This window comes from Bison bison, unplaced genomic scaffold (assembly GCF_000754665.1).
Source record: "Bison bison bison isolate TAMUID 2011002044 unplaced genomic scaffold, Bison_UMD1.0 scf7180017864271, whole genome shotgun sequence".
In the NCBI taxonomy this organism is placed as follows: domain Eukaryota; kingdom Metazoa; phylum Chordata; class Mammalia; order Artiodactyla; family Bovidae; genus Bison; species Bison bison.
The window spans coordinates 2985748-3001899 of NW_011494843.1; the positions used below are offsets into that span (position 1 = coordinate 2985748).

The following is a 16152-nucleotide window of genomic DNA, read 5'->3' on the forward strand; positions in this document are numbered from 1 at the left end:
AGAGCTGGACTGTGAAGAAAGCTGAGTGCTGAAGAATTGACTCTTTTGAACTGTGGTGTTGGAGAAGACTGTTCAGAGTCCCTTGGACTGCAAGGAGATCCAACTAGTCCATTCTGAAGGAGATCCAACTAGTCCATTCTGAAGGAGATCAGCCCTGAGATTTCTTTGGAAGGAATGACGCTAAAGCTGAAACTCCAGTACTTTGGCCACCTCATGTGAAGAGTTGACTCATTGGAAAAGACTCTGATGCTGGGAGGGATTGGGGGCAGGAGGAGAAGGGGACGACAGAGGATGAGATGGCTGGATGGCATCACTGACTCGATGGACGTGAGTCTGAGTGAACTCTGGGAGTTGGTGATGGACAGGGAGGCCTGGCATGCTGTGATTCATGGGGTTGCAATGAGTTGGACACGACTGAGTGACTGATCTGATCTGATAGGTATTATGGAAATTAAATTTGTAATTAAAACTTTCCCATAAAGAAAAGCTCAGGCTTGAATGTTCCACTTGCACATTCTATCAATACTTAGGGAAGAAATAATTCCAATACTATATAATTTCTTACAGGAAATAGAAGATGACATTTCCCAACTATTTTAATGAGGCCAGTTTTACCTTGATACCAAAAGCAGACAGAGAAATTATATGAAAAAAATTTCAGGCTAATATGCCTCACGAATATAGATGGGAAAATCCTTAGAAGATACTATCAAATCAGAGGCATTCATGTATAAAATGCATAATATTTTATGACCAGGTAAGTTTATGTATATCATTGTGGCAATAGATATTATTTTAAAAAATAAAACAAAAACTTTGACAAAACTCAACATCTCTTGACAACAAAAATTCTGAGCAAAACAGATATCAAAGATTGGCTATATTCTAAGGTGTCCCCAAGATCTCTTCTAGAAATTTGCTGCTGCTGCTGCTTAGTTGCTAGTTGTGTGGGACTCTCTGCAGCCCTATGGACAGTAGCCCACTAGGTTTCCCTGCCCATGGAATTTTTCTGGCAAGAATACTTGAGTGTGGTGCCATTTCTTACTCCTGGAGACCTTCCAGACGCAGTTCAGTTCAGTTCAGTCGCTAAGTTGTGTCCCTATCTTTGCAACCTCATGGTCTGCAGCACGCCGGAATCCCCTGTCCATCACCAACTCCTGGAGCTTACTCAAACTCATGTCCAACGAGTCAGTGATGCCATCCAATATCTCATGCTCTGTTGTCCCCTTCTCTTCCTGCCTTGAATCTTTCCCAGCATCAGGGTCTTTTCCAATGAGTCAGTTCATCCCATCAAGTGGGTGAAGTATTGGAGTTTCAGCTTCAGCATCAATCTTTCCAATGAATATTCAGGATTGATTTCCTTTACAATTGACTGCTTTGATCTCTTTGCAGTCCAGGGGACTCTCAAGAGTCTTCTCCAACACCACAGTTCAAAAGCATCAATTCTTTGGTGCTCAGCTTTCTTTATAGTCCAAATTAACATCCATACATGACTACTGGAAAAACCATAGCTTTGACTAGATGGACTTTTGTTGGCAAATTAATGTCTCTGCTTTTTAATATGCTATATAGATTGGTCATAACTTTCCTTCCAAGGAGTAAGCGTCTTTTAATTCCATGGCTGCAATCACCAACTGCAATGATTTTGGAGTCCTCCCAAAGTAAAATCTCTCACTGTTCCTATTGTTTCCCATCTATTTGCCATGCAGTGATGGGACTGGATGCCACGATCTGAGTTTTCTGAATATTGAGTTTTAAGTCAACTTTTTCACTGTTCTCTTTCACTTTCATCAAGAGGCTCTTTCATTCTTCTTCTCTTTCTGCCATAAGGGTGGTGTCATTTGCATATCTGAGGTTGTTGATATCTCTCCAGGCAATCTTGATTCCAGTTTGTGCTTCATCCAGACCAGCATTTTTCATGATGTACTCAGAATATAATTAAATAAGCAGGGTGACAATATATAGCCTTGACATACTCCTTTCCCAATTTGGAACCAGTGTGTTGTTCCATGTCCAGTTCTAACTGTTGCTTCTTGACCTGCATATAGATTTCTCAAGAGGCAGGTCAGATGGTCTGGTATTCCCATCTCTTTCAGAATTTTCCACAGTTTGTTGTGGTCCACACAATCAAAGGCTTTGGCAGAGTCAACAAAGCAGAAGTAGATGTTTTTCTGGAAGTCTCTTGCTTTTTTGATGATCCACCGGATGTTGGCAATTTGATCTCTGGTTCCTCTGCATTTTCTATATCCAGCTTGAACATCTGCAAGTTCACAGTTCACCTTCTGTTGAAGCCTGGCTTGGAGAATTTTGATCATTACTTTGCTAGTGTGTGAGATGAGTGCAATTGTGCGGTAGTTTGAACATTCTTTGGCATTGCCTTTCTTTGGGATTGGAATGAAAAGTGAGCTCTTCCAGTCCTGTGGCCACTGCTGAGTTTTCCATATTTGCTGGCATATTGAGTGCAGCACTTTCACAGCATCATCTTTTAGGATTTTAAATAGCTCAGCTAGAATTCCATCACCTCCACTAGCTTTGCCCAGAGTGATGCTTCCCAAGGCCAACTTGACTTCGCATTACAGGATGTTTGGCTCTGGGTGAGTAATCACCCAAAAGTGGGATCCTCACCCAAATGTGGGATCAAACCCACGTTTCCTGTGTCTCTTGCATTGGCAGGCAGATTCTTTACCACTAGTGCCACCTGGAAGCCCCTATAAGTTTCATTGTTGTTCAGTCTCTCATTTGTGTCCCACTCTTTGTGACCCCATTAACTGGAGCATGCCAGACTTCCCTGTCCTTCACTATCTCCTAGAGCTTGCTCAAACTAATGTCCATTGAATTGGTGATGCCATCCAACAATCTCGTCTTCTGTCATACCCTTCTCCTTCAATCTTTCCCAGCATAAGGGGCTTTTCCAGTGAGTCAGCTCTTTGCATCAAGTTACCAAAGTATTGGAATTTCAGCCTCAGCATCAGTCCCTTAAATGAATATTCAGGATTGATTCCTTTTAGGATTGACTGGTTTTATCCTTATAGTCCAAGGGACTGTCAAGAGTCTTCTCCAACATCACAGTTCAAATGTATCAGTTCTTTAGCACTCAGCCTTCTTTATGTTCCAATTTTTACATCCATACATGACTACTGGAAAAACTATAGCTTTGACTATATGGACTTTTGTTGGCACAGTAATGTTTCTGCTTTTTGATATGCTGTCTATGTTTGTCATAGTTTCTCTTCCAAGGAGCAAGCGTCTTTAATTTCATGGCTGCAGTCAATATCTGCAGTGATTTTGGAGCCTTAGAAGTTTATGCCTTTGCAAAATCTTCTCCTCTTGAGTACTGGTAGGACTTGTGCTTTGCTTCTGATTAATGGACTGTGGCAAATAGGATGTCATTCTCTAAACTATAGTATGTTATACACCTCTCTCTTAGTAGGATGCTCACTCTACTCATCTGTTTGCCCTGAAGAAACAAGATGCTGTGTTGTGAACTATGTATGGAGAGGGTCACCTGACTGGGGATTGCACTAGCATTTAGGATTCAAGAATGGCTTCTAGCTGTCAGCCAGAAAAATGCTGGGGCTCACAGGTTTATGACAGCAAGGAAATGAATTCTGCCAATAAGTTGAATGAGGTTGAAAATGGATTTTTTTTCCAGTTACGCCTCCAGATGAGATTATAGGTTGACTGTTGCTTTGATAGTAGCCTGGTGAAAATCTCAAAAAGTGAACCCAGCTATAGCATGCCTAGATTCCTGATTCACATAAACTAAAAGATAACAAATGTATATTGTTTTAAACACTAAGTGTGTGGTGATTTCTTGTACAGAATTATAAAACTGACACTGATTTTGGTATCTGAAATTGGGATTCTGCTGTAATAAATTCCTAAAAAATGTGGAGTGACTTTGGAGTCAGGAAGTGGTCAGAGACTGCACAAATATTGAAGAGTGTTATAGAGAAAGCTTAGATTTTCTTCAAAAGTTTGAAAGTAGGAATCTAAGCTTTGATAACCCTGTTGGTAAGAGCTTAAAAGGAAGTGAGAAATAGGTTATTTAAAATTTCCTCAGCCTGATAAAGGGAATGTATTAAAAAAATAACATTCAGGATTGATACATACAAACATAATGGTGAAAGTCTGAATGCTTTCTCCTTAAGATTGAGAACAAGGCAATGGTGTCTGTTTTCACCTCTTCTATTCAACATTATATAGAAGGTCCTAGCCAGGACAATAAGGCTAAAGAAATAAATTAATGAATTATAGATTGGGAAGAATGAAATAAAACTTTCTTTATTCCCAGGTGACATGATGATTTACTAGAAAATTGTATGCTTTCTTCTTCAAATTTACAAAATATTTATTAGTAACATTAAATGAATCTATTTAAAGCTGCAGGATTTAAGGTCAACATACAATAAGCAATTGTGTTTTTGTAATAAATAAATCATTTATAATTACCCCCAAACCTGAAATACTTGGAGCAAAATAGATATGCACTATGTTTAGGGAAAGGAATACTCAATATTTTTGACATGTCAATTCTGCTCAAATTTATCTACAGATTCAATACAACTATTATCAAAATTCCATAAGATTTTCATATTTTTGTAGAAACTGGCAAGCTTATTAAAAAAATATATGGAAAAGGAAAGGAAATAGAAGAGCCCAAATAATTTGATAAAGAAGAAAAAGGTTGAAGGACTCACATTCCCTGACTGTGTAAATTATTACAAAGCTACAGTAATTGAGATAGTGTAAAACTGGTATTAGGAGAGGCATATAGATTAACACAAAAATATAGAATCCAGAAATGGATCCAAACACATAAGATCCACTGACTTACAAAACAGATACTCAGATAATTTTATCTACAAAAAAGGATAAAATTTTCAACAAATGGTACTGGAACAAATAAAATGCAATAAATAAAGAAAAAAGAGAAGCACAACACACACACACCATACATATAAACAAAAAGCAACTTTAAATGGATCATAGACCTAACTGTAAAATCAAAACTACAAAAGTTCCAAAGGAAAGCTTAGGGGAAAATCTTTATAACTATGATTTATCAATAGTAAAGATCTCTTAGATAGCAACAAGAAGAATAAATAATAAAAAATTATAAATAGGGCCTCATCAAAATGAAAATCTTTTGATCTTTGAAAGTTACTGTTCAGGAAGTGCAAAGCTAAGTCATAAGAGCAAATATTTGCAGTTTTAAAATCAAATTAAATTCTGACTAAAGGTATCCGATTTTTAGCCAGAATTCATAAAGAATTTCTATAATACAATATTAAAGAGAACTCAATAAATATGAAAAAAAACCTGAACTTTTATCAAAGAAGCAATAATATTTTAAAGAAATACAAGGAAAGAATTTAATTTGATTTTAAAACTGTAAATTAAAACTACAGTGAGTTATAACAAAGAGATACTGTATCTACTAGAATGGCTAAAATAGAAAAAAAATTAAACAACTGATAGTATCAGATCCTGACAATAATAAGGAATAATGGAAAATCTAATAGATTGCTGATGGGAATGCACAATGAAATAGCTATTTTGAAAACAGTTTGGAAATTTCTTATAAGGTGATACATACACGTACCTCACTATGCAGAAAACTACTCCTAGTTGTTCGCTTAGTAGAAGTGAAAACAGATGCTTACACAAACACTTGTACCGAAATGTTTATAGCTACTTTATTCATAAGAGCTCCAAACTAGAAACAACCTAAATATCTATCAACTGAGGAATATGTAAACAGCTTGTGCTATATTCATACAAAGGAATTCTACCTAGAAATAAATGGGAATGTAGTAGAATTCTTGAAATGGCAGGAATAAATCTTAAAATCACTGTGTAAGTAAAAACACACAAAGTATGGCATTATTTATATGATATTTTGGGAAAGGCAAAACCACGGGAATTTGATTTTTCTTTTGAGTAACTTTTTTTCCCTAAATTGACTTTTCTTTTGAGTGATTTTTTAAATGAATTACCAAACTTGCTTTTAGTGTTAGACATTTTTTGATGAAATTGGTTATATTCATTTATCTTTTGAAAAGTTAAATGTATGAGAGTAATTCAGAGACATAGTCAATAAAACTATAGATTTTAAGCTTTTGTAATTTATTATCTGACTTCCACCCCCAAAGACCTGATGATGATTCCTAAATACAATGAGCTATTAGAATTAAAGAACTAGAAATCAAAACAATTAATCATCTGCCCTGGATTATGACTTAAGTCAATGACATATTTAGAGTCTTTTTGTGATAAGTCAGCAATATTTATTTCTTTTATGAGAAAGTTGCATTTTGGTCTAAGTTTTTTGAAGAATACTTTTCACATTTTTTTTCTGCACCATATTTTACATTTGAGGTAGAAAATTTGTATCTTTCAATCATAGTTTGTTCCTTAATGCTCCACACTTTCTACTAAAGGCCTCAAATTATTTCACTAACCATTTACTGTAAAGAGCCTCATCTAAACTTATCCTTTTACATTCTATTTCACTTCTTGTCTCACTTACATCCTCTTTTTATGATCTATAGAGAAACCATCCCCTCTACTATCTATCCTCAACCCTACTGGAGAAAAATTTCCCGTTAAATGCCTTCTTTTGTCTTCTGGAAACACTAGATTGATTAATTGAACTTTAGTTTCTCCCTGTCTCCCTTCTCTATGTGGACAAAGGACTGAAGGAATTTTCTCAAATCCTTCTGTCAGTTTTTGTATAATTAAAATACCAGTCTTACTTTGCAACTCATTACCTGCATCCCAATACCACTGAATAAATTCAACCACTTTCAAATATTACTACACCTTTCAATAGACTTTCCAGATTTTTTGGTTAAATAACTTTAACATTCAGGTTCATGACTCACCGAAGCCATTCATGTCGTAGTTTCTTGACTTATTTGATTCCACAGTACACTCTATCACTATGACATAATTGTAATTTGAAACATGGTCACATGCTGAATTTTAATTTCCCATGGCATTGCTCTACTAACAGATCGTAACACATAAATACCCTACTTCTGGTCACAGCATCTTTACCATCCATGTCTTCCATTTGGCTATCCTCATAGAATTAACTTTTTCCCTCTTCATGTAATCACTGGTACTTAAATAGTCCTTTTTTCAGATCATACTTAATTCATTTTCCAGCTTGAACCACATTATCAACTAATTTCATGCACCTTACACTCTTGTGCTTTCTTGAACTTTCATCAGAACCACGATGCTAATTTTTCAGCACGACCACAACTAATTACTGTTTTCTTAGTTTTGGTGCTTTTCCATGGAATGTCACCTGATAGCCACAAAAAATGATATAGTTTGCTGTAAAGTAATGCCATCTGTGCCAATTAGGCCTTCACTGTTACTCAGCAATGCTTTAATCATCTTTTGTTGAACTATTCTGATTTGATTATTCTTTACCAATATTCTATTAAATTGAATTTTAAAGACAGCACTTAAAATTCATTTACTATGTGAGCTTCTTTTATCTTTATTGTTTTATCCCTGGAAACACAAAGATAAATAAAATGTGATGACTCATACTCACTTAGAAATGGGATTGACACTGGCTTCAATAATTGTTAAACACTTACAGCACTTTATGTTTTCTGGAAATTCTTGTACACCTAAAATTAGAAAAAGAGTACATGAAAATATACTAAACTATAGTTTAACATTCAGAATAATACATAGTGTAAACACCATATGGATAATCATTAAGTAAGAATAAAAACTTAATAATACATTAGTGTCGTATAGTACACGTATATGTTTTAAAAATAAAATGTGAATACTGAGTTATATTTTATGAAGTAATAATTGGAAATTAGACAAAAACTGAGAAAAATTTAGTATAAGATAGATCTCGGCTATTTACTAATCTAAAGAAAAGAATAGTTGGGCTTATTTAGTTATCATAGAAACCAACAAAAGGAAGGGGAAACCAGCAGATATAAGAAAACAAAATAAAGTCTTTGCTTGCTCCTTTCATTTTATAAGGTTGGGAAGACTGAACATGCACAATGGAAAGACATCTAAGGAAAAATCATAAATCAATAGACATCCCCAAACGATTCAGAAGCCCTAAAACATTTTATACAACTCTCCCTAGCTGACACACAGTGCACTCTGCATCTGCCTGAGAGGGTGACTAGGTGAGCAGCCCTTCCTGGAATCCTCTCTGGAGTCTCTGAGGTGGCCAGATGGCTGATTGCCCTTGGAGAGCTGCTCATCTGCTGTCACAGCTGTGCTGTTGGCTTTGTGACAGAAAAACACGAATTTTTCTTACTCAAAATCAGTAAGCCACAACTTAATCCATAAATGTGATAGTCAGAGGAATAAAAGATGCAGTGGATGTTACAATCAGTATATAAAAATGAGTTAAACAAATAGTTGGCCTCCATAACCATAAGTTTCACATTGACGGATTAACAAAGAGGCAGGTAGGAAATATTTTTTTAAATAAAACCTCAGAAATTTCCAGAAAGCAAAACTCAAATTTGCTACACACTGGCAACTATTTACATAGCATATATATCTCATTAAGTATTATAAGTAATCTAGAGATGACTTAAAGTACACAGGTGTATGTGTATAGGTTCAGTTCAGTTCAGTTGCTCAGTCGTGTCCAATTCTTTGAGACCCTATGGACTGCAGCATGCCAGGCCTCCCTGTCCATCGCCAACTCCTGAAGTTAACTCAAAGTCATGTCCGTTGAGTTGGTGATGCCGTCCAACCATCTCACCCTCTGTCGTCCCCTTTTCCTCCTGCCTTTAATCTTTCCCAGCATCAGGGTCTTTTCAGATCAGTCAGTTCTTCACATCAGGTGGGCAAAGTATTGGAGTTTCAGCTTCAACATAAGCCCTTCAAATGAATATTCAGGACTGATTTCCTTTAGGATGGACTGGTTGGATCTCCTTGCAGTCCAAGGGACTCTCAAGAGCCTTTTCCAATACCACCATTCAAAAGCATCAATTCTTTGGCACTCAGCTCTCTTTATAGTCCAACTTTCATATCCATACATAATTACTGGAAAAACCATAGCTTTGACTAGACGGACCTTCATTGGCAAAGTAATGTCTCTGCTTTTAATATGCTGTCTACATTGGTCATAACTTTTCTTCCAAGGAGCAAGCATTTTTAATTTCATGGCTGCAGTCACCATCTGCAGTGATTTTGGAGCCCCCAAAAATAAAGCCTGCCATTATATCCCCATCTATTTGCCATGAAGTGATGGGACCAGATGCTGTGATCTTAGTTTTTTGAATGTTGAGTTTTAAGCCAACTTGTTCACTCTCCTCTTGCACTTTCATCTAGAGGCTCTTTAGTTCCTCTTCACTTTCTGCCATAAGGATGGTGTCATCTGCATATCTGAGGTTATTGATATTTCTCCTGGCAATCTTGATTCCAGCTTGTCCTTCTTCCAGCCCAGCCTTTCTCATGATGTACTCAGAATATAATTAAATAAGCAGGGTGACAATATACAGCCTTGACGTACTCCTTTCCCTATTTGGAACCAGTCATTGTTCCATGTCCAGTTCTAACTGTTGCTTCTTGACCTGCATATAGATTTCTCAGGAGGCAGGTCAGGTGGTCTGGTACTCCCATCTCTTTAATAATTTTCCACAGTTTGTTGTGGTTCACATTGTCAAAGGCTTTGGCATAGTCAATAAAGCAGAAGTAGATGTTTTTCTGGAACTCTCTTGTTTTTTCAATGATCCAGCAGATGTTGGCAATTTGATCTCTGGTTCCTCTGCCTTTTCTAAGACCAGCTTGAACATCTGCAAGTTCATGGTTCACATATTGTTGAAGCCTGGCTTGGAGGATTTTGATCATTACTTTACTAGCGTGTGAGATGAGTACAATTGTGCAGTAGCTTGAGCATTCTTTGGCATTGCCTTTCTCTGGGATTGGAATGAAAACTGACCTTTTTAAGTCTTGTGGTCACAGCTGAGTTTTCCATATTTGCTGGCATATTGAGTGCATCACTTTCACAGCATCATCTTTTGGGATTTGAAATAGCTCAATTGGAATTCCATTTACCTCCACTAGCTTTGTTAGTAGTGGTGCTTCCTAAGACCCACTTGACTTTTCATTCCAGGATGTCTGTCTCTAGGTTGGTGATCACACCATCATGATTATCTGGGTCGTGAAGATCTTTTTGTATTGTTCTTCTGTGTATACTTGCCATTTCTTCTTAATATCTTCTGCTTCTGTTACATAGGTTATATGTAAATATTCCACCATTTTATATTCTTGCTACCTCTTCTTAATATCTTCTGCTTCTGTGCATAGGTTACATCTAAATATCCCATCATTTTATATATGGGACTTCAGCACCTGTGGATTTTGGTATCCATAGGGCTTCTGGAACTCATCCCTCATAGTTACTGAAAAATGACTCTAATAAGCCCTACAAAAGTTAGAAGAGAAAATGGCTATAAGAAGCCATTGCTATATCCCTGCAGTACTGATTGGTCTCTAGTTTTGAAACTATTGGGCTTCCCCAGTGATTCAGCAATTAAGAATCTGCCTGTAAATCAGGAGGTGCAGGTGAAGTGGGTTCAATTCCTGGGTTGAGAAAATCCCCTGGAGGAGGAAATGGCAATCCACTCCAGTATTCTTCCCTGGAGAATCCCATGGACAGAGGTGCCTGAAGGGCTAGAGTCTATTGAGTCACAAAGAGCTGGGTGTGACTAAGTGACTAACACTTTCACCTTGAAAATATTATTAAGCATGAAGCACTAGTCCTGCCAAGTACTTCATATCTGACAGAAGGATAAGGAACAGTTTGTGGTAGGATTTAGATCAATTTTTTGATGATAGATAAATGGGAAAGTAAATCCTCACCTTCCTAGATTCTAGGAAGGTGATCTAGACCACCATGTTCATAGGATCTTGAGGTCGAGCAAAGCAGCAGGAGGATAACCAAACCAAACAGGTCATTTACCACTGAAAAGTCAGGGTATGAAAGTTTTGTGGGGATGTTTCTCAGCCACTTCTTTCTATGTGAAAATTCATCAGAAACTATGCTATCCTAAAATTACTGCTGAAGTGTCTGGTTTCTTAATGAAAACTCAAGAAGTCTTAGGAGTGCCATTATGTATGAGTTGGATGAGAAAAGCAATTCTTTTTTTTTTTTTTTGGAAAGGTCATAACACCTAGAGCTGCCCTTATTAACTAGATGTTAACAAAATGGCACTGAAGTCAATAAGGCAACCTTCGAACTATCCTCAACATTTCTCCTGAGTATTCATAATCACTCAGGATAGCTGCAACCAAAAAGGGTACAGGGCTTTTTCTTTTCTCCTTTTAGCTTTTTCTGTTCAGTCACCAATCTGGGCTCATTACAAGCCGGTGTGCTGATGCCTTATCTCCACAGGTGTCCGCCTTTGGCTGATATTGGCTGAAATTGTGTGTAAACCAAGATATGGGAGCAGAAGCAAACTATAGTAGAATTTTAAAGAAAAGACTGTATCTCTTTATCTTCTGCTAAAAATGGAATCTCCTGCTGTGGTGAAATGTTACCACATCATTTGTTAAAAACTTGCATTATATTGTTTAAAGTTTAAACTTAAAAAACCATTCAGAGTTGAATCTGTTGAATTAAAATGGAATCCCATAAGTGAGTTGGAAGATAGAATGGTGGAAATAATTGAAGCAGAGAAGAATAAGAAAAAAGAATGAAATGAGGACAGTCTTAGAGACCACTGAGACAACATGAAATACACCAATATTCAAATTATAGGGAATCCCAGAAGAAGAAGAGAAAAAGAAACAGTATGAGAAAATATTTCAGGAGATTATAATCTAAAACTTTCCTAACATGGGAAAGGAAATAGTTACCAAAGTCCAGGAAGCCCACAGGGTCCCATACAAGAAAATGCAGAGCGAAACACACCAAGATAGATATTAATCAAACTAACAAAAATGAAACACAAACAAAAGTATTAGAAGTAGTGAGGGAAAAGCAACAAATAGCATACAAAGGAATCCAAATAAGGTTAACGATTGATCTTTCAGGAGAAACTCTACAGGCAAGAAGGGAGTGGCAGGATATACTTAAAGCAATGAAAAGAAAAAAAAACCAACAACCGAGATTACTGTACCCAGTAAGGATCTTATTCAGATTCTAAGGAGAAATTGAAAGATTTACAGATAAGCAAAAGTTAAGAGAATTCAGCACCACCAAACCAACGTTACAACTTCTAAACTTTACAACTTCCTTTACAGCTAAAGGAACTTCTCTAGACAGGAAACACAGAAAGAAAAGGCCTACAAAAACAAATCCAAGACAATAAAGTAAGTGGTAATAGGATCATACATAGCAATAATTACCATAAATATAAAAGAATTAAGTGATCCAACCAAAAGACACAGATTGGCTGAATGGATACAAAAACAAGACCTCTATATATGTTTTCTACAAGAGACCTGCTTCAGACCTAGAGACACATAAAGACCAATGTGATGGGCTGGAAAAAGATATTCTATGCAAATAGAAATCAAAAGAAAGTGGAAGTAGCAATACTCATATCAGGTAAAATAGACTTTAAAATAAAGACAGCTATAAGAGACAAGGAAGAATACTATGCAATCATCAAAGGATCAATCCAGGAAGAAAATATAACAATTATAAATATATATGCACCGAACATAGGAGGACCTCAATACATAAGGCAAATACTAACAAATACAAAAGGGGAAATCGATAGTTACACAGCAATAACGGGAGACTTTTAACACCACACTCACACCAATGGACAGATCATCCAGACAAATTAAAATTAGTAAGGAAACATAAGCCTTAAATGTCACATAAAATCAGATGGACCTTAACTGATGTCTACAGGACATTCCACCCAAAAACAGTAGAATATACCTTTTCCCAAATGCACACAGAACATTCTCCAGGGTAGATCACATCCTGGGTCATATATTAAGCCTTGGTAAAATTTGAAAAAATTGAAATTGTATCAAACATTCTTTCTGACCATAATAAGACTAGATACCAATTACAAAGGAAAAAACTATAAACAACACAAGCCCAAGAAGGCTATACAATATGCTTCTAAATAACCAAGTGGTCACTGAAAAAATTGAAGAGGAAAAAAAAAAAAAAAAAAAAAAAACCTAGAGACAAATGACAATGAAAACAAGACAATTCAAAACCTATGGGATACAGTAAAAGCAGAACTAAGAGGGATGTTTATAGTAATAAAAGTCTACCTCAAGAAATTAGAAAAACATCAAAAAAATAATCTAACCTTACACTTGAAGGAACAAGAAAAAGAAGAAGAAAAAAATTGCCTAAGTTAGTAGAAGGAAAGAAATTGTAAAGATCAGAGTAGAAATAAATGAACAGAAAATGAAGGATGCAATAACAAAGATCAATAAAACTAAAAGCTGGCCCTTTGATAGGAGAAACAAAATTGACAAACCATTAACTAGATTCATTAAAAAAAGAGGGAGAAGATTCAAATCAATAAAATTAGAAATGAAAAAGAAGTTATAACAGACAACACAGAAATACAAAGGATTATAAGAGACTACTAATAATATGAGCAACTATATGCTAATTTAATGGACAACCTGGAATAAATGGACAAATTCCTAGAAAAGTACAGCCTAAACCAGGAAGAAATAGAAAATATGTACAGACCAATTATAAGCACTGAAATCAAAACTGTGATCAAAAATATTCCAACAAATAAAAGCTCAGGGCCAGACAGCTTCATATGTGATTTCTACCAAATGTTTAGAGAAGAGCTAACACTATCTTGCACAAACTCTTTCAAAAAATTGCAGAGGGAGGAAAACTTACAAATTCTATGGGGCCATCATCACACTGATACCAAAACTAGACAAAGGTATTACAAAAAAAGAAAATTACAAGCCAATATCACTGATAAACATAAATGCAAAAATTCTCAACAAAATTCTAGCAAATAGAATCCAACAACATATTAAAAGAATCATGCACTATGATCAAGTAGGGTTTATCTCAGGGATGCAAAGATTCTTCAACATACACAAATCGATCAATGTGATACACCATATCAAAAACTGAAAGATGAAAAGGATATCATCTCAATAGATGCAGAGAAACATTATAAAAAAATTTAACACCAATTTATGATAAAAACTCCCCAGAAATGGGCATAAAAGGAATTTACCTCAACATAATAAACATATGTGATAAATCCATGGCAAACACTATTCACAATGGTAAAAAACTGAAAGCATTTCCTTTAAGATCAGAAACAAGACAAGGGTGCCCACTCTTATCACAATTATTCAATACAGTTTTGAAAGTCCTAACTATGCTACTAAGAGAAGAAAAAGAAATGAATCCAGAATGGAAACGAAGAAGTAAAACTCTCAATGTCTGCAGACGACATTATACTATATATCTGTTCAGTTCAGTCACTCATGTCCTACTCTTTGCAACCACATGAATTGCAGCATGCCAGGCCTCCCTGTGCATCACCAACTCCCAGAGTTCACTCAAACGCATGTCCATTGAGTCAGTGATGCCATCCAGCCATCTCATCCTCTGTCGTCCCCTTCTTCTCCTGCCCCCAATCCCTCCCAGCATCAGGGTCTTTTCCAGTGAGTCAAGTCTTCACATGAGGTGGCCAAAGTACTGGAGTTTTAGCTTCAGCGTCAGTCCTTCCAATGAACACCCAGGACTGATCTCCTTTAGGATGGACTGGTTGGATCTCCTTGCAGTACAAGGGACTCTCAAGAGTCTTCTCCAGCACCACAGTTCAAAAGCGTCTATTCTTTGGTGCTCAGCTTTCTTCACCATCCAACTCTCACATCCATACATGACTACTGGAAAAACCATAGCCTTGTCTAGATGGACCTTTGTGGGCAAAGTAATATCTCGGCTTTTCAATATGCTATCTAGGTTGGTCATAACTCTCCTTCCAAGGAGTAAGCGTCGTTTAATTTCATGGCTGCAGTCACCATCTGCAGTGATTTTGGAGCCGAAAAAAATAAAGTCTGACACTGTTTTCACCGTTCCCACATCTATTTTCCATGAAGTGATGGGACCAGATGCCATGATCTTCGTTTTCTGAATGTTGAGCTTTAAATCAACTTTTTCACTCTCCACTGTCACTTTCATCAAGAGGCTTTTTAGTTCCTCTTCACTTTCTGCCATAAGGGTGGTGTCATCTGCATATCTGAGGTTACTGATATTTCTCCCAGCAGTCTTGGTACCAGCTTGTGCTTCTTCCAGCCCAGCGTTTCTCTTGATGTACTCTGCATACAAATTAAATTATCAGGGTGACAATATATAGCCTTGACGTACTCCTTTTCCTATTTGGAACCAGTCTGCTGGTCCATGTCCAGTTCTAACTGTTGCTTCATAGAAAACCCTAGAGATGCTACCAGAAAATCACTAGAGCTAATCAATGAATTTTGGAGAAGGCAGTGGCACTCCACTCCAGTACGCTTGCCTGGAAAATCCCGTGGTTGGAGGAGCCTGGTGGGCTGCAGTCCATGGGGTCGCTAAGAATTGGACACAACTGAGCGACTTCACTTTCACATTTCACTTTCATGCATTGGAGAAGGTAATGGCAACCCACTCCAGTGTTCTTGCCTGGAGAATCCCAGGAACAGGGGAGCCTGGTGGGCTGCTGTCTATGGAGTTGCACACAGTCAGACACGACTGAAGCAACTTAGCAGCAGCAATCAATGAATTTAGTAAAGTTGTAGGATATAAAATCAATACACACATATCTCTTGCATTCCTATGCACTAACAACGAAAAATCTGAAAGATAAATTAAAGAAGCAATTCCACTCACCATTGCAACAAAAAGAATTAAATACCTAAGAATAAACCTACCTAACGCAAGTAAAGTAATGCTCAAAATTCTCCAAGCCAGGCTTCAGCAATACATGAACTGTGAACTTTTAGATGTTCAAGCTTATTTTAGAAAAGGCAGAGGAACCAGAGATCAAATTGCCAACATCCACTGGATCACTGAAAAAGGAAGAGAGTTCCAGAAAAGCATCTATTTCTGCTTTATTGACTATGCCAAAGCCTTTGACTGTGTAGATCACAAAAAACTGTGGAAAATTCTGAAAGAGATGGGAATACCAGACCACCTGACCT

General features: G+C 36.8%; 1 protein-coding gene across 1 annotated transcript in view; it reads right to left on the bottom strand.

The window, feature by feature from the left end:
* Positions 1-16152, bottom strand: part of LRRC7 (leucine rich repeat containing 7) — a 386330-nt gene that overhangs the window by 295548 nt on the left and 74630 nt on the right. Inside the window, exon 3 of the mRNA XM_010848760.1 lies at positions 7574-7652. Within this exon, the coding sequence (XP_010847062.1) occupies positions 7574-7652 (79 nt within the window). The remainder of the gene's footprint in view (positions 1-7573; positions 7653-16152) is intronic.